At 48.0% G+C, this 23,944-nt stretch overlaps 7 protein-coding genes across 7 annotated transcripts; 5 read left to right on the top strand and 2 right to left on the bottom strand.

Moving 5' to 3' along the window:
* Positions 1–384: 384 nt before the first annotated feature.
* Positions 385–2,523, top strand: SPPG_02556 (uncharacterized protein). Its single transcript, XM_016750839.1, has 9 exons — positions 385–924; positions 1,060–1,090; positions 1,150–1,226; positions 1,278–1,412; positions 1,499–1,513; positions 1,579–1,785; positions 1,860–1,991; positions 2,073–2,138; positions 2,199–2,523. Exons 1-9 carry the CDS (start codon positions 792–794, stop codon positions 2,312–2,314), a joined length of 912 nt encoding a protein of 303 aa, XP_016610091.1. The 5' UTR covers positions 385–791; the 3' UTR covers positions 2,315–2,523.
* An 81-nt stretch (positions 2,524–2,604) lies between these two features.
* SPPG_02555 (uncharacterized protein) lies at positions 2,605–6,588 on the top strand. Its single transcript, XM_016750838.1, has 8 exons — positions 2,605–2,845; positions 2,906–3,162; positions 3,227–3,402; positions 3,463–4,115; positions 4,179–4,323; positions 4,387–4,568; positions 4,637–4,880; positions 4,950–6,588. The coding sequence occupies exons 1-8, from the start codon at positions 2,752–2,754 to the stop codon at positions 6,400–6,402; spliced, it is 3,204 nt and encodes a 1,067-aa protein (XP_016610090.1). The 5' UTR covers positions 2,605–2,751; the 3' UTR covers positions 6,403–6,588.
* Positions 6,589–6,648: 60 nt separating this feature from the next.
* Positions 6,649–11,284, bottom strand: SPPG_02554 (AGC/PKC protein kinase). The gene is made up of 13 exons (XM_016750837.1): positions 11,143–11,284; positions 10,979–11,072; positions 10,797–10,893; positions 9,320–10,664; positions 9,227–9,255; positions 9,015–9,159; positions 8,881–8,957; positions 8,231–8,815; positions 8,084–8,175; positions 7,780–8,019; positions 7,389–7,716; positions 7,190–7,330; positions 6,649–7,109 (listed from the first exon to the last, which is right to left on the bottom strand). The coding sequence occupies exons 3-13, from the start codon at positions 10,797–10,799 to the stop codon at positions 6,927–6,929; spliced, it is 3,168 nt and encodes a 1,055-aa protein (XP_016610089.1). The 5' UTR covers positions 10,800–10,893; positions 10,979–11,072; positions 11,143–11,284; the 3' UTR covers positions 6,649–6,926.
* A 1,836-nt stretch (positions 11,285–13,120) lies between these two features.
* SPPG_02553 (NEDD4 family E3 ubiquitin-protein ligase) lies at positions 13,121–16,855 on the top strand. Its single transcript, XM_016750836.1, has 13 exons — positions 13,121–13,278; positions 13,352–13,412; positions 13,477–13,592; positions 13,656–13,694; positions 13,763–13,790; positions 13,857–13,934; positions 13,994–14,130; positions 14,188–14,644; positions 14,712–15,419; positions 15,486–15,779; positions 15,843–16,101; positions 16,165–16,269; positions 16,335–16,855. Exons 3-13 carry the CDS (start codon positions 13,529–13,531, stop codon positions 16,602–16,604), a joined length of 2,439 nt encoding a protein of 812 aa, XP_016610088.1. The 5' UTR covers positions 13,121–13,278; positions 13,352–13,412; positions 13,477–13,528; the 3' UTR covers positions 16,605–16,855.
* Positions 16,856–16,924: 69 nt separating this feature from the next.
* On the top strand, positions 16,925–20,047 carry SPPG_02552 (DEAD-box ATP-dependent RNA helicase 15). Its single transcript, XM_016750835.1, has 8 exons — positions 16,925–17,096; positions 17,551–17,802; positions 17,859–18,266; positions 18,478–18,596; positions 18,929–19,170; positions 19,231–19,375; positions 19,438–19,585; positions 19,643–20,047. Exons 2-8 carry the CDS (start codon positions 17,559–17,561, stop codon positions 19,651–19,653), a joined length of 1,317 nt encoding a protein of 438 aa, XP_016610087.1. The 5' UTR covers positions 16,925–17,096; positions 17,551–17,558; the 3' UTR covers positions 19,654–20,047.
* Positions 20,048–20,130: 83 nt separating this feature from the next.
* Positions 20,131–22,629, top strand: SPPG_02551 (uncharacterized protein). Its single transcript, XM_016750834.1, has 4 exons — positions 20,131–20,617; positions 20,790–21,609; positions 21,688–21,809; positions 21,876–22,629. Exons 1-4 carry the CDS (start codon positions 20,552–20,554, stop codon positions 22,416–22,418), a joined length of 1,551 nt encoding a protein of 516 aa, XP_016610086.1. The 5' UTR covers positions 20,131–20,551; the 3' UTR covers positions 22,419–22,629.
* A 47-nt stretch (positions 22,630–22,676) lies between these two features.
* SPPG_02550 (uncharacterized protein) lies at positions 22,677–23,851 on the bottom strand. The gene has a single exon (XM_016750833.1). The coding sequence runs from the start codon at positions 23,672–23,674 to the stop codon at positions 22,868–22,870; it is 807 nt and encodes a 268-aa protein (XP_016610085.1). The 5' UTR covers positions 23,675–23,851; the 3' UTR covers positions 22,677–22,867.
* Between the last annotated feature and the right edge of the window lie 93 nt (positions 23,852–23,944).

The raw sequence follows: 23,944 nt of genomic DNA, 5'->3' as shown, positions 1-23,944 counted from the left end.
TCCGACAAACAGATATCCGCACGGAACTTATTCACTTAACCACCAAGAAGGGCGTTAAGCGCTTGGTTGGCAGGAGCGGTTTATGTAAACATTATCCTGGATAAGGGCATGACTTTGTAGTCGCACAATATTTGCGTCGCAATCCAAATCTCAACCACTGAAGATTTGCATTTCTCGTATAATAAATATGCTCATGAACGAGTTGTCTCTCCATTTTTGGTAAGGGTGGGCGTACCAAGGTAATCTGAATTCAGTCTGTCCGACCATATGGTATGACCTTACCTAGTCAGCGCTCTTAACGAGGGAACGTCAGCCCTGACGACTGTGTGCTGTGAGATATCAGATCTCTGCGAACCGTTGGAATGCCTCGGAACCACTCGTTCGACGCGAAATGTTGGCGGGTAGACAGCCAGAACGGAGAATTTCCGTGCTGCTAAAAACGGCCGTGATGATACTATAGTACCTTACAACGCCTCCCAGTTCCCTCGATCATTTTTATTTGAGCATGCGATTAGTCACTACGCTGTTCTCAGAAGAGCAGACTGGACTTGCATTGTTTCCGAATGACCCGCCAATTTACCGCGAACCTTGGAAACCTACATAGTGAAGATCCTCAATGGGATATTCTTTCACTTGTGAGATTTGATAGGGCCTCTGTCTAAGACTAATTGCCACCAAACAACTCTACTCTCCGTTGTCACCTCCTCCTCTGCTGGTACCATCTGCTGCCGATCTGAGGCATAAGGATACCGAAGCATTGGTTCACTCTTCGTCGTGAAGCAACACCGCCAATGGCCGACAAGGATAAGCCGGCCCCGGCAAACCCGAAACTGCCCAACCTTTCTAATGGCAGGAACGCGGCATGGAGCAGCTCATCCGAGTCAGAAAAGCCGAAAGAGATCCCAATTGCCGCACGGCTCAAAGGTGAGGAGAGAGGCGGTATGCACCTTGAGCCAGGAGGATGCTTCACGAAGAAGCCAGATTTTCCCGCTGGCGCTGTCATGTAGCTGCGTGTAGGAGAAGAATATGCTAATTTGACCGAACTATCCATCTTCATAGGGCCAGGTCCAGCAGCTTACAAATTGCCTTCGTGAGTCTCAGTCAGTATTACTTCTCAGACTGATATCTAATAAGTCCTCTCTTTTCTAGTACAATTGGAATTAATGCAAAAACCATGAAGCGGGCCCCTGCTTACTCCTTCGGGATCAAGCTGCGTTACGAACAACGTGAGTTCTGCTTGAACCTGAGTTCTCTGATCTGTACTGATTATCATAAAGCGAATCCTCATGAGACGCCTGGGCCCAATGTTTTCTTTCCGCAAACCACACGAGTTGGGCGATCTCAAGGTCCTGCTTTCTCATTGCAAGGAGGATACAAAAAAGCGCGTAAAGATGGTATGGATAATCTTACCGGTAAATTCCACATGCTTCATGCCGGATTTCCGGAGAATAGATGTCAAATGCTATAGCTAACGTTCCGCGTCTTATGGAAAATGCAGATGCAGATACTCCCGGTGAGTGATAGTACCGTGGATGGCAGCGTTACGTAAAGAGCACTGGTGATGACCATGCCCCGTAGGTCCCGGCAAATATAATCCCGCGTACATACCCTCGCGAGAACCCAAGGCGCCCGCATATAGCATCGGAGGTCGCCGTCCGACAGAACGGCCGAATGACAACCCAGGACCAGCCGAGTATGCCGTCGCACCTACATTGGGCGTTCATCCAGCAATTACAATTCGGGCGGCCGCCGCATACACTATTAAACCACCTCGACCGGTGAAGCGTACGTTATATTCATCTTGTACCTTGCATATTGGGGTAGATAAGCTAATGGGCTGCCAATCCTTCCAAATATAGTTGAGTCTGTATCCCCTGGACCTGCAGCATATTCTCCACTTGACCCCTCAAAAATCAAAACTGCTGCACCTGCGTACTCACTTGGATCGAGACCCCGTGGAGACTCGGACGGTCCTTTTGGTGGAGCGGGAGGTGCGTGCAAGTTACTTTGCGAGATGGGGGACGACCGTGGCCAGAATGATAGTAAACGTTGATGTCTGTTCTTGGATTCAGAAATCCTTGAAGGTCAAACGGCCGCAGGCAACGCTCTTCATACTGTGACTCCCGGCCCTGGACAATGTAAGCACCAGTACGCTCCTTTGGTTCAACCGCATATTATGCTCATCGGTTGACCTACAGACACTCCTGATGTCAAATTCAGCAAGAGCGCCAAGCCACAGTTCTCCTTCAGGTGCAAGCATTCCGAATATGAGCTCTTCGTACCAGACACAGTCGATGGCGAGTATATCTTTTAGGGATGATGGGAATGTACTTGGATGTAGCTAGCCCCTTTCCTGGAAAATGTATCCAAGATCTTCAATCTTCGTAACTTATCCTCAGGCAGTAAACTCAAGTCTATAACCAGCGGAGGGGTCCGTGTTGATCCAAGATTAAGGTGCTAGCCCAAACAGAACCATAGCAAATAGATGACACTCAAATCCTATATATAGCCAAGAAATGCCAATGTCACGCTCATCTCATCCTCCGGGCCAAACAAGAGCTATTTTTGGACACCAATGCTACATGCCAATACCAGTGTGCACAGTTCGAAGGCTTGGCACTTATAGACCAGCTATCATTTAAGTGATCGGTGGCATTACCAGCATCCCGCCAGCCAAAAGTCTCTAGCGAGGCGGGATTTCTGTTCACGCAGTATACCAGGACAACAACCAAACCAATATTGTCCACAAAGATGCGCACTACATTTCCAACCCTTGCTTCAGCAATTTTTGTGCTATCTGGAATATTAAGCAATTTGCCGGATACCTACGCTTCGCTACAGTCAGGTATGGTGGGAATGTACTTGCAATGGTGGCCTTAGCTTGACTCTTATGGTGTGTGCTCAGATACCCTATACCGAGACTTGCAACATGTGCAACTCTCCCGCCGCGGATTCGAAGGAATCAACACGGCCGATTCTGGTGCAAACCAGTCCCATTATTACGCTGAACTTTCAAAACCCGCTGGGGGGCTTTGGATTTGGACCAATCTTGCCCGACTTACTCGAGTTAATCTTCGTAATGGGCAGCAGCATATTCCCCTTCCACAAGTGCAGAATGGCTCGTTCACATTTGATGGACAGAAGACTCTTATGTATTGCATTGTGAGTACAAATGATGCTTCCAGATATTCACGGTAGCAGCGTTGACATAACGTCCATATTACAGCCGATAATTTGTTTTCTTGGATCACTTCTCCTGACTTTTATCGCCAACTGCTGTGCTGGATGTTGTCTTTGCACCTGCCGTAAACAGCGTCTGGCTCGCCGTCAAAGGGATCCCTTTACAACGAGACAAAGGACAGTTGCTGGCTTCATGCTCTTCTTCGTATACTTCTGTTGGACGTAAGTAACACTTCATCATTTTTCAAGTAACTTGGCGGCTTATATATGTTGCTACTGTAGTGCTGCTGTAATTGGTGGAATGCGTGGCAGTGAATACTTCCATAGAGCTATGGTGATCCTTGATGAAACCGCAAATCGAACATTTGAAGATGCTGACGGCATTGTCGCCAACTTTCAAGTACGCTTGGGGGACGTCTTCGACACACTGGATTCTGGCATCAACAATCTTACCGATCGTGCAGCAAACTTGATTGATGTTGCGCCTCTCCAAAATATTTCGGACCAGATTATTCAACTAGCAGCCAACTGTACCGCCCTGGATAACAAGAAGAATTTGCTTACATTGGAAGCCTCCAGTATCGAAAGTTTCAAAAACTTGTTAACGGCTCCCGCAACCGGGCTTCTATCCCAGCTGATCACCAACATCACTATCGCCTCGAACAAGATGGATGATTTATCCCGTAATTGGCAGCCGGTACCAGGCAATTCCAACTACGCATATAAATGGACTCGCGATCCAAACGCACCAGAACCTGATTGTAGCGAACTCAATAATCAACGAGGCCAAGTTGCGGGTACTGAAGATGCGGTTTCCCTCGTAACTAACGCATTGAGTGGTATACCTGAGCTGTCTGATATCGCCGCGGAAGCCTTGAGCATCGGTGGTGATCTTCCAGGCAGAGTCAAGTCCATTCAAACGCCAGCTTTGAACGGTAGTTACCGTATGAATTGCCCCTTATGATTGTTTAGAAACTAATCATATTCACTGACTTCAGATGTTAAAAATCAAACAAAATCTGAACTGGCTTCCATAAAAGCCGATGTAAGCGTCACATTTGATGATATTGGACAGAAGAGCAACGAGTACCAGGCCACTGCGAACGATTGGATGTTAAAAATCATGAAGTATGAACTTTACAGGTGCGTGTACTGTGTGCCATCAACTGAGAGCTTCTACTTTATTAACCGAGCAATGTTCTACAGACGTATTGCGTTCTTTGTCCTGTTTGGATTGCCTGCCGTTATTTTGATATTCATGACAGGAGGAGTCGGTGGTCGAAGACCAGGACTTGTCAAGGGCTGTCTGTGCGGCTCCATCCCGTATACACTGTTGGCACTTTTCCTGACAATGTTGTTCGTGATCATTAGTATTCTTTTTGGCGAAGGTGGGTCCTTCTCTGCGGTCTGTGTCATGAGTGTGACTTCGTGCTTATCATTGCCATTAATCGACTAGCATGCACTGTTGCATTCGACCGTTCAGATGGCGGGCAGTCACCCCTGGTGTCGTTTATGGGGAATATGACGGGCTCTAGCGACATGATCAGCAAAGCATTCAATGCTCGTGATGCCTGCTTGCAAGGAACGGCTACGATTGACGTTGTTCAGATGTTCGTTACATTGCCAGATGTGGCGGATAGCGCCAACCAGCAAATAGATTCGATGAATTTCTCCAGCGCCCTCAGTTCTTTGGATGTGGAGTGAGTTACAATGGTCTTCTCAAGAGACTCTTACATTCTTACTTACGTATAATCCGCGTTGCTGCATAGTTCGATCATCGGTAGTATGCAGGACCCATCATCGGCCTCGTCGAACGCTGGTGCTGCTGAAACTCAAGTGAATCAGTACAACCTTACTGCCATATCTACCATGAAGGACGCTGTAGTGCTTTTACAACAGGCCATCGGGCTTGCCATTGACCAGCTTCAAGGAAACGGAACTGCTGGACCTGATGGCTACCGAGTGTTCGTTGCATCCGACATAAACACCAACTACACGGCAGATAATGCAGCTCTCGACGCACTGGCAGCAGAAGTAGTTGCTCTGAGAAACCAGTTCCTGGGGTTCAATTCATCACTGAGTGTATCTCTCACTACCTCCACATCTATCCAAAATTCGTACAACACTATGAAGTCCACCGTAATTACAATGGTGAATATTTCAAGTACCATCGCAAGCGCGTTCAGCACACTGAAAACCAATATCGGGACGTATGTGAACAATCAAACTCAGGCCATTAACGCCTCGATTCCAGACCTAAAGGACACTATGAGAGCAACGGTCAATACAGCCCAAAACATCATATACGGTGACTCAAGTAATTGTAAAGAAGTAGCAAAGGATACTGTGGATATCCAAATGGCTGTGTGTGACGGATTGTTGACCGGACTGGACGCTATTTGGTTCGGTTTCTTCATACTTGGCTCAGTGGGTGCAATGTCCGTTCCGATCTTCATCTCGGCTGCCAATATGCTCGCGGACAGGGATGCCACCAAACCCAAAGGCGACAAGAAAAAGGGTGGTAAGAAGGGTGGTAAAAAGGATAAGAAAAGCAAAGGCAAACAGGCTAAAGGAAAGGGCGAGGATGATGTGGAAGCTGGACAGATCAAATGGACCACTCCCAAGGCACCGAATACAGACGTGAGGATTGAGAAATCCAGTCGCATGGACGAGCTGGAGTCGCCAAGAGACAGGAAGACCGCAGAAGGACCAGATGGAATGTATCCAAGCCTCAGCAGCCTTCCACCCAACTATGAGGAATCCTTCTCGTCCCCGTCGCACCTTGAACACCGAGAACCAAACCGATCAAGAGCTCCCTCCCAGCGGGCATACGAATTTCCTGTTGAGGACATCCAAGAAATGCGTCCCAGCTGGCTTGGAGCATCCCTACCTCCCGGGGATGTGGAAGTCATGTCGCCAGCGTTCTCCCCTCGTCACCATCATCCCAATGTTCCCCTCCCTCAATCTTACGTGAGCAATCACGGAGAGTACTTGGAGCCAGCTCAACCATTGATCCGTCACGGAAGCAATGCTTCCCACGGTTCAAGGCGTGCCTCATACGTCCCGCATCAGCCAGTGTATGATCATGTTGTCGCCCAGTTGTCAAAACGCATGAGCGCACAACAGTTTGATTATCCCGAAAACCCACACCAAGAACAATATTCGCATGGCAGTGGGCATCATTCACACTACGGCAGTGATGAGGAGGAGCAGTATAGGTGAACGAGCGAAGAAGTCTACGAGAGAGTGTGGGATTGGGGAAGGGAATGTGGGGGTGCATAAGGTGGAGCTGGGATGGGGAAATCCTTTGTTAACTAACTTAGCTGTACGTTGAAAAGAAGATGATGATCGCATAGTTCAGTTAATCCGTAATCATATCTACATCTCGACGGATCTGTTAAACGGCAGCCACATGAATTCAGCTGTCCTTCCAACCACGACCAAACATCCTGGTCACATAGTCCGGAATCAGGCAAAGTAAATGCTACCATGTTTACTCAAAAAACTTAAATAGCTGAGACGTGTGACGAGAGCAGACCACGCTGTTGGCTGCAATCCTGTTGATTATTCAACATTCCATATATCTTTACTTGATGACATGAGCTACAAAAAAAAGAAAAAAGAATAAAACGTCCAATTGTAATCGCTTCCGCATCGTGATGGCGCAGCCCCACCCATCCATGTACACCGCACTAGTCGTACATACACCACCATGACCTGATGGCATCAGCTTGAAGCCGAATGCACTATCTTCTCCCAGCCAACGCACTCAATACTTGTGCCCGCGAAGTCTCTGCCCATTCTGAGATATATGAAAAACCTCGGAAATCGGCTTGATCCGCGGCCGAGAGGACTGAGTTGCACGGTGTGAGCACCGGGCTCTCCCGTGTGAATTCCTCGTCAAAGTTTGACACATCCTCTGGTGACGACTGGCAAGAGCACAAAATGGAATTTGTAAGAATACAAGACCAGAAGCATGCACGTATCGGATTCAAATGCGAATGCTTACGATCTTGGGATAATATGGTGGCGGCAGTTTCAGTTGCAACATTGCATCCCAATCCACACCCTTGAAAAATGGATGCCGTTTGATGTCCTCAGCATCCCCCCTCCCCCCGCCCAACCGCTTGCTTGGGTCCTTTGTCAATAACTGCATGCAGCTGAAGTAAGTTGCATGCCCTCGTAGTGAGACGCGCACCGGAACTGACCTTTTGCAACAGTGAAACCGCATCCTTGGCCATATTCACTGGGTAGAGAATCTCATCCTCTAAAATTGCTTCGAAAATCTCTTCCTCATCCTCTCCTCGGAACGGAGACTGGCCCAAGAGCATTTCGTATATTAGAACACCAAAAGCCCACCAATCCACCGCTCGCCCATATGGCTTATCCAGAAGAATCTCCGGCGCCATGAACTCTGGCGTTCCGCAGAATGTGCTGGTAGTAGCACCATACGGCATGTTTTCTTTGCAAAGGCCGTAATCAGCAATTTTGATATGACCGCCGAGCGAAAGAAGAATATTGTCGAGCTTGAGATCCCTAAACAGAAAAAGCAATTGATATCTGGGCAAGGTATGGTGAACGAATCGACGCGATAACTACCGATAAACAATATTGTTTCTATGGAAATATTCCAACGCCAGTAGTACTTCAGCGGCATAGAATTTTGCCCTCTTTTCTGAGAACTGTTGATGCTGAATGTGCCACATTAGGTCGCCACCTGAAACGTACTCCATAACGAAGTAGATGCGTGATTCAGTTTGAAAACAGGAATGGAGATTCACAAGGAAGGGATGACGCTCGGCGTTTGCAGTGAGGAAAACTCGCTTCTCCGCTTTGGTGCTTCAATGTCAAAAGCGGCGTTAAGGTGTGCAAGATGTTCATGACATCAGGACCACGACAATACCTTTCTACTTCATCGTTCTCGATGATAAATTCTTTCTTCAAGACTTTGATGGCATAAAGTTGATTGCTATACCGCTCGCGGGCAAGTAATACCTGAAAGCGATGCCGATTCAGGAAGCGTTCCAAACTGGGAAGTTTCTCAGCGTACCTTTCCAAAATTACCCTTCCCTAGAACAGCTATGAACGTGAAATCATCCAAGCCAATGCCCTTTGGTCCAGCGCCGCCCACTACACTGTCGACTCTCGTGTTTGCTACTGCAACAGGTCCGGCCGGTATCGTCAGCCGATCACCAGCCTGCAGCATTGCGTTAGCGGAATCGGTTCTGGAGGGAGCTGCGGGCTGCTGCTGCTGTTGTTGCTGTAATTGCTGTTGCTGGAGCTGTTGTTGTTGCTGCTGCTGCAGTAGCTGTTGTTGCTTCTGCCTCTCCATCTCCGAGCGCATTACCCCTTTCTCCTTCCGTACACGTTCTGCCTGGTCAATGGCAGATTTCATTTGATTAATCAACTGCGGCTTCAGCCCGCAGAAGTTCGGTACTAGGTGCATGCACTCCTTGTGGCAAGTGGCGCTGCATTCGGTGCATCGTAGGGATTGTTTTTTGCCAAAAGGCAACATATATCCACAGTGGCAGCACCAGCTGGCAGACATTCCTGTCGTAGAGGACTCGAAACGGTGTGGAATGCGATGTTTCAAAAGTTGGTTGTATCCGGTACCATTAGCGTCGGCATCTTCGTCCTGGCAGACAGAGAGTACTGTGAGAAAGACATGATGTGACCAAGAAACTACGCTCCGTTCCATACCACATCTTCGTTCGCCTTCGTTATACATTTTGTTAAAACGCGATCTTGGCATTTCTTATGGCATGTGAATTTGCACACTGCGTGACGGGATTTAGTACACTTTCTCTAGTAAGAAACAAGAAACTCCGCCTTACATTGACACTGATACCCTTGAGCGCTCATGAGGAACTCTCCACAGACAGCACACTTCATGACCTGATAAAATTGCATGGCAACAAATTTGTGACCTCTTTTTGGGAACACCTTTTGCACTGGCTTGCGTCGCAACAAGCCGTCCTTCTTCATAACGGAAACAAAAAGGTCGAGTCAGTTCGTGTGGCAAAATGCAATATTTCAGGGTGCTTACCCGTCGCTTTGCTTTACTGGACTCTGGAACTGAAAGAGATTGTTTAGTCAGGAAAAAAATTGCAGTACTTCGAGGTTCTGAGCGGGAGCATACCGAAGTTGAGTTTTACCAGCAATTGGCCTCCTGGCTCCATCTCCAACCATGCTTCGACCCCCTCTTGATGATGATGTGCAGGCGGGTGCTGCCCGTCGGAAATGCTGTCTCGTCGGAGGCCTACTGTATGTGCACCACCTGCAACGCTGTGCGCGCTATTATCGCGTGGCAAGGACGGCCCAAGCGACCGCACACGCAGTTCCTCTTCCAACTCCCACAACTTGAACCATAACAAGGCGAGAACAGAGGATCCCTTTTCATAAATAGCGATCTCCACCTCTTGTGCTTTATCAATTGGGATATCGAAATCGTCATTCCATTTCCCCCGCGACGGTTTCGATTGTGCTTTCTGAACTCCGTCAATTCGTATTGATGCATATGTCTCGCTTTTTGCGCTTTTCCTCCCGGGTAATCCAGTTGCCGCAACTAGACGAATTTTTAGCCGTCCAGTTGCTGGTCTTCGCATGGTTTTTACCGATTGACCGGATGACGATGGTGCAAGACCCGATGTATTTTCGACATCTAGCGGAGCTTCTCGTTTTTCCTCATCTTCTTGCACATACAGACCTTGGTAGCGTTGTTGGGCCTTATGAAGAATGGCAACCTTTGCATTCGCCTCAGCCATCTTCTCTTCCACCTCCAGTCTTCTCTTCGGATCTGCATCAGAGTCCTCCGCCAATGCTTGGCGCATCCGTTCCGTCCCGGTTTTGACCTTCTGCTCCACATCTAATTTAAATTTGACCTCCTGTAGCTTGTATTTTACTTTTTCGGATGTTATGGGAGTATCGCGTCTAAGGTAATCAAATTGAGTCAGGGCATGGCCACCGCTACCACTTGAGTCGGGAGCTGCGATGGAATTTAAAGAGCTGCTACTAGAAGCTGCAGTGCTCTTGGGTGTGCTATGCCCCGACCTTCCGCGTACCCCGAATGTATTAAGAATGGCTCCGAGCATTGTTGCTGTCAGGGACATTCTCCCAGTGCGGTTATCCCCATAGAAAGATGGTCGTGCACTTTCGTTGAATGCTGTTTCCTGGTATGACCCAGGATCTGAGTTCCTCTTTTGCCGCATCTCAGCTGCTGAATGTGAGAAATCCTCGGTTTGAAGATCTCCGGAATCTAATCCACGTATGCCGGAGTCGCCGCTTTGTACTCGTTTTCGAGATTCCAGTTTCTGTAGCTCTCGATTGAGGAAGTCAAGCCGGCGAAGAGAGTCAAACACATTCATCTCGCATTGCTGTAATGCATTGGGATCCTTCAATTGCTGCAACATATGCTCCGCTCCCTCCTTACATTTCTTCTCAATTTCGATTTTGTTGCGCAAATCGGCGATTTTTCCGTCTAAGTCCTAAACAATGCATACTAGTCAGTCCAGTTACAAAACGAGAGCGCACAATGTCGAACGGAGAGAGCAAGTCCATTCTCTCTGCTTGATACAACGTGCTAACGACGGCTGCTGGCAGGGGCATAAGATTCTCACCATGACGAACTACTTGGCGCAACGGCCAAGCGAAACTTGTAAAATAGATGCCCAGTTAAAATTGATTCTTCTGTTACGTTTACCGACAGGGGACCTTCTAAGTGAACAAGAGGAATTACAATGTCAGTATAGCAGCCAGGTCTTGGGAATCTAGGGCATCTCTCAAAGCAAAGAAAACCAACCGGCCAATCCTTCTCACAAGGCGCACCGGGCTGTCAGGATATGTATGAAAACGATCCGGTTGGGATCCTTTAGTTCCTTCGAGAAAAAGGAAGTCTAAAATATGACCAACGGCATGGTGAATACTTTTTGGCACCATAATGAGCCTGTGGAATGTCTTTACAACCTACACTACGACCAGACTTGCTCCAAACGGGTTCAAGTATGGCGTCAGTAGGATCCGTGGCAGGTGTTGTGGAAGGAATTGGCTGCTAATGGGGGACCAAAAATGGTTGGAGGTCGATGGCATCCGGACCAAGGTCAACCTCTGCGGCCATCTTCCGCGTTTTGGCTTTGTGGGCTAAGCCTCATCTCATGTGAGGCTGACATCCCGTCCCCGTTGGGGGCAACAACACAAAAGCGTTGGGCTACAGGCTGAGTCTCCAACGTCCTTTTGTCAGATGTTTGCACTTTTGTACTTGCATCAACATAATTCTTAGCAGTAAGGTTTAAAACCGGAAGCAGCAGGTCACGATAATGGAAAACCGCCGCGGCTTTGGGCTGCAGAGTTGAACACGTTGGTACTGATTTGAAAACGTTGATGACCATCTCGGATGTGTTGACTTAAATATTCTTGTACCAGCTCTTAAGGAAGCTGTGAGAGCCAAGGAAGCAACAGCGAATGGGTTTGATTTCATTGATGGTATTAATGACCAAGCGTCCCAACCATGTTGTTAGTATGACACCGCCTAGGAGAGTTCCCCAAAAAATTGAGAACTGTACCCCCATACATCTCTGTATCCTGGCCTACCTGTTATCTTTGATACTAGGAGTATGGTTGCCATGAGGCATGACGACAAAAAAGGCGTAGCTTCTAAATTCATCAATCTGCTATTGGAAATATTCCCGCAACAGAAGATTGATATCGGACAGTCCGTGTCATGGCGCTACGGTCTCCGCTGGGCATCTGCTGCGACCGAGCAAGAAGAACCAGTACATGACTTTGCTCAGATGTTTTACGCTTTCATGTTCTGAGCAGGGACCAGGCCGTGATTTTGAGTATTTGCACGTATTTACGAGGGATGACTCTTTAAACAAAAGTGAAGACAGTGCAGGTGGAAAACAGTTGCTGCGAGTAGCTAATATGTGGGTGAGGTGATGGGTGTCCAGCTGAATCTGCTGCTCCAATAACCCTGTTCCGCACGTGAGATCACACCATGTACAGTAACGGAAATGGCACCAAATCCCGGTATTTCAACGAATTCGAAACAAAATAGGCCGGCAATCCTTCTTGACTTGTACCACACCCGACATAATGCACTGCTGGAGGACTATTAGCATTGGTGGTCCAGAGGTGCCAAATGGATCTCTTCGCAATGAATCTCAGTCCTCTGGCAGACTCTGACATCGTTGATTGGGGAATTCAAATTTCTCGATCCTACAATCTCCAATGTTTGACTAGCTGTAAGTTTACAGACTGGACGATATGGAAGGATTAAAAGGTGCAGTTCAACAAGATATGATCAGCATTAGAGTGACCATTGTATCAAAACATGGGCGGCGAGCTCAGTCATGCGATCCAATGTTGCTATACTGCGGCATCCAAAAGAAAACGTTGATTGGGTTAGCCCCACCATCCAATAGGGAGACGATGTGACACGAAAGGTGAGGTCCGACATGAGTGACCATTATAAAGCAGCTAATGTATCTCTTTGGCATCTGGTCCACCACAACTCATGGATTTCACAGTGAGAGCGACGGGAACGACACTTTTGTCTTTGATTGAGCCTATCACCATACTTCAGCGTCGCCAGTTTTGATGAACATTTCTCTAAATACACCTATGCATTCCATTACGTTGCCCCATTTCTTGCCAATTTCAGCATACCCCACAGTGACAGTCGGTTGCATGTATTCCTAAGATGGAGTTCAAAGCTCATCGCTATCGCTAAAGAGTGGCCATTGGTCCCGATCGATTACCTAACACGCGGCACTCATTTAACCCAAAATGGATGGCATCCGAACACGTAATCTATCCCTTTATGGATAAAAACAAATTCCAACAGCCCTTCCACCGACAGGCGCTTGCAGCCAAGCCGTTGTGACAAACCACCGCTGTCGATCTGCATTTACTTTTTTTTCTCCATTGGTTTTTTCCGACGCATCGGCAGGTTAACTCACCTGCGCTTCACCATTGGTTTACGGACTCACAAGAGCTTCACATTCACTCGTACGTCGGGTTTCTGTCGAGGGGTTACAGAGGAAAGCCATTCATTGGAAAAGGAACACCTTTATTGCGGCCAGCGTTGCACACTTCGCCATTGTATGCACTAGTGAACTTTGGTCTTCCCTCTGCATTATTGATTTATTTATCTTTCATCTTCGATATATTGTAGTAGGAGAGGACCCTTTTTTTGACGTACTCTGGAGAACTTTCGGTCCTGTGCTCTTGTGAAAGTACGTATGGAGTTTGCAGTGAGCAGTTTTGGCCATTGCTCATGGCCAACCATACTCATTTCAGGAGCCACGACCTTCCACTCGCTCCCCCTCATCCGCTCACATTCACCCAAATCATGTCAGAGGACGGTGTAGTCGTGAATGGTTCAGGGTCACAGCATCGAACGGTGAAACTCACAGGTACGCTGGAGCCGTTCGATTCCTCTCGAGCTTGTTCAAACTCACCGTTTGGTACCGGTACAGTCGTAGCTGCAGACGGTTTATGTAAACGGGATGTTTTTCGTAAGTTTTACAGATTTATTAGGAGGGCTAGGAACTCAATTCTTATTGGGGTGTGCTGTCAATTATAGGTTTACCGGATCCGTTTGCTGTCGTTACGTATGTATTATGATTGATGCAGTGCTGTGCTGCTTCTGGCACGCGTTAACATTTGTCGGCTGGTAGTGTTGACGGAGAGCAAACACATACTACTTGTCCTGTCAAACGCACGCTGAACCCATACTGGAATGAAAATTTTGATATGTAAGGCTGGCTCATCATCCGTACACCGTTGATCTGGGTCTGAATATTTTGAATTCCAGCTCAGTCACAAACAACAGCGTGATCGCAGTGCAAATTTTTGATCAGCGAAAGTGGAAGAAAACAAAAGACCAGGGATTTTTGGGGGTGGTGAACATATCTATGAGCAACGTGTTCGACGTGAACAGTGGTGGCGATGGTAAGAATCAGACACACTCGTGAGTGAAGCCGTAATGCTTAATCTTATCCTTTTCAGAAATGTTGACACTCGAGTTAAAGAAGGGCAACACAAATGATTTCGTATCGGGCAAGCTCATTGTCAACCTTTCCAGCACAACATTTGCCACACCTGCAGCAAACGGTGTCGGAGGAGCAACACTTGCGGCTCCACCCGATCCTCTGGTCCGGAATGCATCGATATCATCCAGTCATTCACATGCTTCTTCCTCACACGCTAACGGCACAATACCTGATGGTATCACCAATGGTGGTGGGGAGGCCACAGGAAAATTGAATCGTCCCCTATCTACCCAGCAAAATCGACCTGGTGTCGGCTCGAGTTCAGGATCAACCACCCCTTCTCGTACAGGACTATCATCGACAGAAGACGCCCAAGGTCCCCTGCCTCAAGGATGGGAAAGACGCGTAGATCATTTAGGACGAACATACTACGTCGATCATAACACTCGCACGACGACTTGGCATCGCCCAGCGTGAGTTCCTTGCTGTGGAGGGCAGCGCATGAGGGTTTACCTTCACTAACATCTGACACTCTCCCAGTTCTAATGCTACTGAGGGCCAGCAACAGCTAGCGGAAATGGAACGCCGTCGTCACAACAATCGCACCTTACCTGCTGAAGCAACATCAGCATCTCCGACCCCAGCATCTTCATCCAACACCGCTGCTTCTACTCCTTCGACATCTGTCAGCGGTTCTGCAACAGGCCCATTACCAAATGGATGGGAGCAACGGTTTACGCCAGAAGGCAGACCCTATTTTGTTGACCACAATACGCGCACAACAACGTGGCTAGATCCTCGTCGAGTTCAGCAGCAGAGCCGTGGAAGTTTCGGGCAACAGCTCACGCAAGGACAGGCTGCAAGTCAATTGGCAATAGCCCAGCAACAGTCCGTTGCTGCGTTGGGACCCCTCCCGTCAGGTTGGGAAATGCGAATGACAAATACGGGTCGCACATATTTTGTTGATCACAATGCGAAAATAACGACATGGGATGACCCTCGACTGCCCAGTAGTGTGGATCAGAATGTTCCTCAGTATAAGCGCGACTTCAGAAGAAAGCTGGTGTACTTCCGGTCGCAACCGGGTATGAGACCGACCCCCGGATCCTGTCACGTTACTGTTCGACGAAGCAACATCTTTGAAGATGCGTACTCTGAGATTATGCGGTACCCTGCTCCAGAATTGCAGAAGCGACTGATGATCAAATTCCACGGCGAGGATGGTTTGGATTACGGTGGCTTATCAAGGTACTGTAGTTTGCAATAATACTTCAATGACGTATACGCTTACGCTTTTCCTCCTTCGTGATTTAGAGAGTTCTTCTTTCTGCTGTCTCATGAGATGTTCAACCCTTTCTATTGTCTTTTCGAATATTCTGCACACGACAATTACACACTCCAGATTAACCCAAACAGTGGTGTGAATCCCGAGCACCTCAATTACTTCAAATTTATTGGGCGAGTCGTTGGACTGGCAATCTTCCATCAACGATTTTTGGATGCTTTTTTCATTACTGCTTTCTATAAAATGATCTTGAAAAAGAAGATTGTTATGAAGGACATGGAAAGTGTTGACGCAGAACATTGGAGAAGTCTGCAGTGGATGCTGTAAGGGTTTAAAGCAACATGAAATGCTCACAACTGTGCTTGCTCACATGTATTTCATTACAGTGATAACGACATTACCGGCGTATTGGACTTGACGTTCTCCGCGGAGGAAGAAGTGTTTGGTGTTGTGAGGACGGTAGATTTGAAGCCGGATGGACAAAATATCCCCGTCACGGAAGAGAACAAACAAGAGTACGTGGAGCTTATTGTAGAATGGAGGGTGTGTAAACGAGTGGAGGAGCAGTTCAAAGCGTTCCAGCAAGGATTCCATGAGTTGGTTCCTCCCGATTTGATCACTGTATTTGATGAAAGAGAGTTAGAGGTATGTGAAGTGATGATAGTCCTGCCTTCTCGATTTCAAGTTTAATGACACTATACTCTTCAGCTACTCATCGGTGGTATCGCCGATATTGATGTGGATGATTGGAAGAAACACACGGATTATCGAGGATATCAAGAGACGGATGAAGTAGTGCAATGGTTTTGGAAGGTAGGAATGTTTTTTTTCGTATCAGCGTCATCAACAAGTACTCATCTGTACCCCGCTCTCTCAAGTGCGTCCGATCATGGGACTCTGAAAAGAAAGCACGCCTCCTCCAGTTCGTTACCGGTACCTCCCGAATTCCAGTCAATGGTTTCAAGGATTTGCAGGGTTCTGACGGTCCACGGCGCTTTACAATCGAAAAGGCTGGTGAAGGAGAACAGTTACCAAAAAGTCATACATGTTTCAACCGGCTGGATCTACCGCCCTACCGCGGAATGGATATTTTGGAGAAAAAGCTGACAATGGCTATCGAAGAAACTATTGGATTCTTGCAAGAGTAACGAAATGATACGATGAACTCTGTCTGTACGCAGTTTCCACCTGGACAATGCATGCTTTGTCCTTGTTGTCTTTTTTTCTGTTTTATTTGGGCATGTCGTTGGCTTTGCTGTCTGCTTTCACTCTACTTGGATTAATGATTTGCTACTTGTTTCTTTGGAGTTATCGTTGTATGAATGTTGGAGGAATGAAAGGGTTTTGTATGAGATTAATGTATTGGGGTTACGAATATCGACGACGACGTAGTGGCACAGTTGTGCACTTTGTAAAACTGCGCCTCTAGGAGGAATACGCGCAGTCGTCCTCCACCAGCGCGAATCCCCTGTCGCAGGTGAAAGCTTGTAAACTTGGTCGGCATCGCCCATCCATCCATCCATCCATCCATCCACCCGTCGGCTTTCACCGCGAGCTTCATCCTTGCATCAATCCATTGGCTTATTTGCGCTCGTCTGTATCGCACCCAAATCCCCCGATCCACCCACAAAAGTTAGAAGGTGGGTACTCTCCGATGGAATTCGCGATGCAGCCGATCCGGCGATGTGGCGAATGTGGCAATGGGAATTTCGTCGTGCTTGAAGGGACGGTGGTTTGCGGAACGTCCACGAACGCTGGGGACTGTTTTCATCCGGATGTACTGGCCCCCATTACCTGAGGCTACTCATTGTGGCAGCACTGCGCAGTCGTTTCAGGCGCATCGATTGGACAACCCTGTTCTTCTGGCTCTGGGACATGATGGTACTGGCGTGGACCGATTGCAGTGCATGTTGGCCGCATGCTCCATGGAATTGAGACAACATGCAAAGGGATTATGAATGTACTAGGGCTATCGGAATTCCGGCTGTCGTTCGCAAAGGGCCATATCAACACAGTCAGATAGGACATGGCGGCAATATCGTCTTTTGCGGTGCATCATACTCACTCTCCCTCCGCCGCCCATCCTGCTTCCAGTTATCACCATGGCTGAACCCCAGGACGATCTTATTGACTACGAAGAGGAGGAGGAGACAGTGCAACCCGAGGCCCCCGTCCCGGCTGCCAACGGCAAAGAGCTTGCTGGTGCTGGCGGGGCGGATGGCGCTGACAAGGAGACAAAGAAGGGTTCATATGTCGGTATTCACGCTACTGGGTTCAGGGATTTTCTTTTGAAGCCAGAACTTTTGCGTGCTATCGTCGATTGCGGTTTTGAGCATCCCTCAGAAGGTACAGGCCAATAGTTACTGTAATTTTTGACGGTTTGAATGACACCTTTATTGTAGTGCAACAAGAGTGCATTCCTCAAGCAATTTTGGGGATGGACGTCCTCTGTCAAGCGAAAAGTGGTATGGGTAAAACCGCCGTCTTTGTGCTGGCGTCTTTGCAGCAACTTGAGTCGAATGCAAGTGGAGATCCTTCGGTTATCGTGTTGTGTCACACCCGTGAATTGGCATACCAAATCCGAAATGAGTTCACTCGGTTTTCAAAGTACATGCCCGATGTGAAAACAGCGGTGTTCTACGGTGGACTGCCCATGAAACAGAATCAGGAGACACTCCGTAACGACAAGCCTCAAATCATTGTTGGAACACCTGGACGTATCCTTGGTCTTATTCGGGATAAGCTGCTCAACCTCAAGAATGTGAAACACTTTATTCTGGATGAATGTGATAAGATGCTTGAGCAACTTGGTAAGTATCCATTACCGAAAGACAATATTGACGATGGCGGAGCTGTAGCGATGAAACAGTGTGCTCTTAAACCCAGCTCTTCGAAGCTCCGGCACCTAATGTCGGTTGCTTTTGAGATTAAGTTCATTCTGAAACAGCTTCAATTGTCGTCTCTATTGTTTGATGGATGTGATGAATATTGTCTGACGGTACCAATTTCTTCATATACTAGACATGCGCCGCGACGTTCAGGAGATTTTCCGGGCCACTCCTCATCACAAGCAGGTCATGATGTACAGTGCGACGCTCAGCAAGGACGTGCGACCCGTGTGCAAGAAGTTCATGCAAAACGTAAGCTATTTTGTCCTTCCGTTCGATTCAAGACTAGTGCAAGCGAGTCCCAGCCTCCCTATACCCCTGCGCTGTACGTGCCTTCCCTGCGAGAATGGCCGTGTGCTTTCCATCCTTCTGCAATTGCAGGGTTAAGCTGCATCGTGCCGTCACTTGTCATTGTTCACAACTGGTTGACGAAGTAGGGAACGGCCGTGCTGTGTACCGACCGGTGTCAAGTTGCTGGGAGTCGCTTCACCAAGTCGTTTTAGTGCCAACGATTACGTTCCTGACCAAACTTCCTTTCTACGCCTATTCTCTCGCCTGGTTGGGTTTATCTCTTACTTTAATAGCCTCTCGAGATCTACGTTGATGATGAAACTAAGTTGACTCTTCACGGTCTTCAACAATACTATGTCAAGCTAAATGAAAACGAGAAGAACCGCAAATTGAATGAACTGCTAGACAGTCTAGAATTCAACCAAGTCTGCATTTTCGTCAAGTCCGTGCAACGAGCGGTTGAGTTGAACAAGCTGTTGAACGAGTGCAACTTCCCGTCCATCACGATTCACTCGCAGATGCCTCAGGAGGAGCGGTGAGTGAAACTGAAAATCAATTTAATTTGTCAGTGACTGATGAGTTACACTTCTCATAGTATCAACCGGTACAAGAGCTTCAAAGAGTTCAACAAGCGGATTATGGTCGCCACTGACATTTTCGGTCGAGGAATTGACATTGAGCGTGTCAACATTGTAATCAATTACGACATGCCTGACAGCCCCGACTCTTACTTGCACAGGGTGCGAATTTTGACAATTTTGGGCCATTTTCTGGTTGTACGGCAATTGACACTCTGTCATAGGTCGGTCGTGCAGGACGTTTCGGTACCAAGGGTCTGGCGGTCACCTTTGTATCCTCGCAGGAAGACTCAAACGTGCTCAACGACGTTCAAGGACGATTCGAGGTCAACATTACAGAGTTGCCAGATCAAATTGATGTGTCCACATACAGTATGTGCCATGTTTCGATATGTCGCAATATTGCATTGTACTGACCTTGCTTTACAGTGGCATCTTAAATGTGCTTTGATTTTCAGTTTTGTGAATGTTTTTGTATACTTGACGCAAGGTGTGCGAAAAGATTTGATTTGATCCCCAATCATTCAAGTGGTGGAGCAGTGTTGTATCATTCCTGATTGGACGATGCTGTGGGAAATCTCTATCCGGATGTCCCATGTACATTTGGCGTATGCTAATGTTTGCGGGCCCTGTTTTCTTTTTTCTTAATGTAAAAATGTTTTCTTTCGAGGAAGTTGATCTCTTGGAGGCTGTGTAGAAAATGTAACTCGTGGCCGCTGACTGTTTGCTGGTTGACGTTTTTGAAATCCAAAATAACATCGCCGCAGTAGCAACCTTCAAAGTCTCGTTGTGAATTTCCATCTTTCCATTTCGCAGTCTCGATTTCGGTCTTAGTCGCGCGTTCTCTTGTAATTTAACCAAATTTGGATACAAAAGATCTCGCTGCGCCCAGCAACCCGCATTCGAATTTGTGTTGGGTTTTAAAGGGGCGGAAAGTAAATCAGCAGCTGGACGACGACGACGACGACGACCATCTCCTGCTACTGATTGGTCCCGTATCCAGCAGCCGGCTTCGACCACTTTGCATTGGCCGCAGACGAAGGTCGGTTAGTGTCGTTGGTGGATGTAAGCTTGTGACAACAGGACGAGAAATCTCCTCGGTCGTGGCTAGTTGGCGTGGCACAACGCTGCTTCATCCAGAACAGATAGACACGCTCTAGCCATCTTGTCTGGTGTCTGGGAGTGGAGAGGAGAAGAACGTTTATTTTGCGGAGCGTTTTTCCACCTTTTCGGTTTCAATCACGCAAGTTGCCATCCGCTACACGAGGGGCACCGTAGGCGAACGTGTGACCCATTCCGTCAACGGTTGCTTGACATCAAGAAGTCTTTTTCAAGGAGATGAGTGCTTCTGAAAATGCTGTAAAGCTTGAGGCTGTAGGATCCCCTTCTGGGCCTGGGGCGCAGGTGAGTGTGATAGAGTGTGAAGGACTCGTCTGGGGAGCAGATAGAAGGTGGTTTATGGTGTGAACGCGATATGAAAACTTTTCATATAGGCATTGAAGCTTTACTGTAATGGGCTTATTGGATGTAATAGTAGTATCTCGTTGGCTGAACTTTCCACTTGGTTTCTCATTAGCCCGACGTAAACGATGGGCGATACACGTCCGATCACCCAGCACAACAGCCCACAGTATCGGTTTCGCCACTCCCTCCCACACCCGCACTGGGCGAGTCTTCCCCACACCCTCCACAACAGCCGTCTTCGGTGCCATCGCCACCAGAAAGCGGTCAGCGACTTCCTCCATTACAAGCCTCCGAGTATCAGGTCCAGCAACATAGCTGGCATCCTTCTTTTGATGGCACGGTACATTCCCCATCTACGCACCCTCCGCCGACCTTTCAAGCTGCCGTGCAGGCGGCTGTCCAACATTTGCAGCAACATCAACAGCATCCGCACGAGCCACAACAACACCATTGGCATTCTGGATTCGCTGCACCTGGGACACCAGTGACCTCTGCGACTGGTCCCACACCGCCCCACTGGCATGCAGTTTCAAATCAACATCCAACATATTCCCCACCCGAACGCCGCTCCTCAAGATCGCCAAGTCCAGGGTCATCTGAAGTTGTACCCCCGTCCATTCCCTCTACTTCAACCCCACCACCGTCTACAGAACAGCAAGCATCATCTTCATCAACTAACATCGAAGGACAGCCAATCATAAGTAATGCGACAGGTGGCAATGTAGCGCGGTTTCCAAGCAATATGAAGCCTAAGCCGTCGACAACCATGAAAGCAGTCCCAGATCCGGAAGACCCAAATTTTGCCATCATAACGGAAGTGAGAGATGAGCGAACTGGAAAGACACGGAAGATGTTTCGATGCGCGTACCCTGGCTGTGCGAAAGTGTGTAACCGGCTGTACAATCTGAAGTCTCATGTACTTGTGCATACAAGTAAGTTTTCTGAACGTCGCGTTGGACCTATTTTTGTTCCGTGAAGTGACGTGGATATTCTTCTTCTGAAATTCAAAGACAACCGGCCGTTTCAGTGCGATCATTGCGCGATGTCGTTCGCGCGCCGACATGATTTGCAGCGGCATTTGCGATCTACACATCAGAAGCAGAAGGCGTTCGTATGTGATCGATGCGGATTGGTATGTGGCGTATTTCAACCGCAGCGTGTCGTCAAACTTCTTCTTATTGGTGTCTGTCTTTTGAAGTCCTTTACACGAGCGGATGCATATCGACGCCATTTGATCGTTGAAGAAAAGAAACGGACTGGAGTTCCAATGACGGCCGAAGAGCTGCAGTTTGAGGCCGCTACCCATGCGGCCGCGGCTGCAGCTGCAGCCGCAGCAGTGGTAGCAGGTGGGAATGGCGTGGGAGCAGGATCTACTCCGACTCCTCCTCCAGTAACTGGGCCGGCGAATGTTCCTGTGTCTGCTCACTACGGATCGGCATCACCATCGCCAAATCATCACATGCATCACTACACGGGATCCCCCTCCGCGAATGTTGCAGCGTCGAATATGGCGTATCCTACCGCTTGCAGTATACCGTACGTCGCGGTCCCCACTACTGTTGGTGTGCCAGCTACCGCTTTTATTTCACATGGACATCCCCACACACTTGCACATGGGCATCCGGTGTATGCAATGCAGCAGACCGGAACCCAGGAACATAGTCCTTCACCAGGGCCGCCACAGAATGTACAGTCTTACAGTCCTCAGGTCAACGGAAGTGTTTCGCCATCTGCTTCGTAGGTAGGACGCGGATCGAGTTGAAGGAAGGTCCTAGTGTCGCTTATTGTGGGTGTCTTTGGGGTACTTTTGCCATGGAATGGTGAAAGGTTGGCCGTGCCTTCTTTTGTGGATTTAGTCTTTTTATGATATCCCATATTGTGAATTCGTTTGCGCTTGATATTTAGCAATTTGTAATTTGGGTTGATTTTGGATTAAGTTGGCCGAGCCAGTGTAGCCGTGACTTTCAAAAGTTCAACATTGTTTGCCGGACATTTTCTTCGCCATTCTGCAGTTTATCACCATGGACCATGGCATCAACTCGATAGCCAACGTTAGATTAACACAGAGAGTTACTTATTCCAGATATATGAAGCATTAAGAGTTAAAACTATCAGCAATAGGTAGATCATTTATATACACTTCTAAGTCACATATGACGAAAGGCTAGGGCCATTAATGATGTTATTCGCTCAAGTACGCTTTCGACCAAGTAGTTTGGTTGCTATTGCCTTGAAACGCAACTTCTTGCGACGACCAGATCTGATTGCTGGAACAGCGTGGCTCGCTGGGTGCTTCGACAGGTCATTGTCTAGTTTGCCGGCGATACCAGATGCTGGTTCTATCACTTTCTCAGAATCGCTATTGCTGCTTGCATTGCTCGCGGGTGATATCTCGCTATTGCTACTCGCGTCACTTGAAATCGACACTACTGACGTCTCCGTACTTTGGCTGTCACGAGGAGACTCGGCAAGCGATTCGTCGCTTTCGTTCAACTTTGTAGCAATGCGCCCAGGAGGTTGTCGAATGACGACGACCGTCTCTGAAAACGAGACCCAGCGGCTTCCTGCTTTGCTGCCACCAGAGTTTCCGCTAGCCTGTCTTTCGCGACCCGAAGGGTTCGTACTTTCCAACAGGGATGGTGGAGGAAACGCTGCTCTTGCGCTACCTTCCAAATCACCCAATTGAAGCAATGCTGCTGTGATCTCGTTCCCTTCAATGGAAACTTGCGCTGACTCCTGATTACTGCTTTCCCATCGCCCGTTGGCGAGCTCCACTTGTATCTTTTTATATTTACGAGAGTGGCGGAGCATGGTATACATTCGTCGTTGCCGTTCTTGCTCGTCGGCGTCAGAGACGTCGGTCATTTGTTCCCGATGTGAAAGAAGCTGGCTTATAATAGGGTCATTGTGAGTGGGGACTTGGGGTGTATAGTGGGAGGAATACGAAAGGCTGTGGAATGGATTGGAGCAGTGGATACTGGGTTCTTCGACAGACATTAAGGCGGTAAGCAGTGCTAGTAACTGAAACCAAAACGAAAGTGTCTGAAGTCTTTCAAGAGAGAGGAGATGACTACAAAAAGGAGTTGAAATACTTCCAGAGGAAGTATTCCTGACGTCTGCAGAACATTATCTGCCGGGATGGTATAAAAACGACCTGTCCGCATTTATCCGCGCGCTTTTAATAGCTGCATTTCACTAAAAATACGGCATTCTTTACATGAACAATGGCAACGCAAAGCGGATGCACCATTTTAAGTCTACCCTTTC

The sequence above is a fragment of the Spizellomyces punctatus genome (assembly GCF_000182565.1).
Source record: "Spizellomyces punctatus DAOM BR117 chromosome Unknown supercont1.4, whole genome shotgun sequence".
Classification (NCBI taxonomy): Eukaryota; Fungi; Chytridiomycota; class Chytridiomycetes; order Spizellomycetales; family Spizellomycetaceae; genus Spizellomyces; species Spizellomyces punctatus.
Note: the sequence above shows the minus strand (reverse complement) of the source record. Positions and strands in the feature narration are given on the sequence as shown.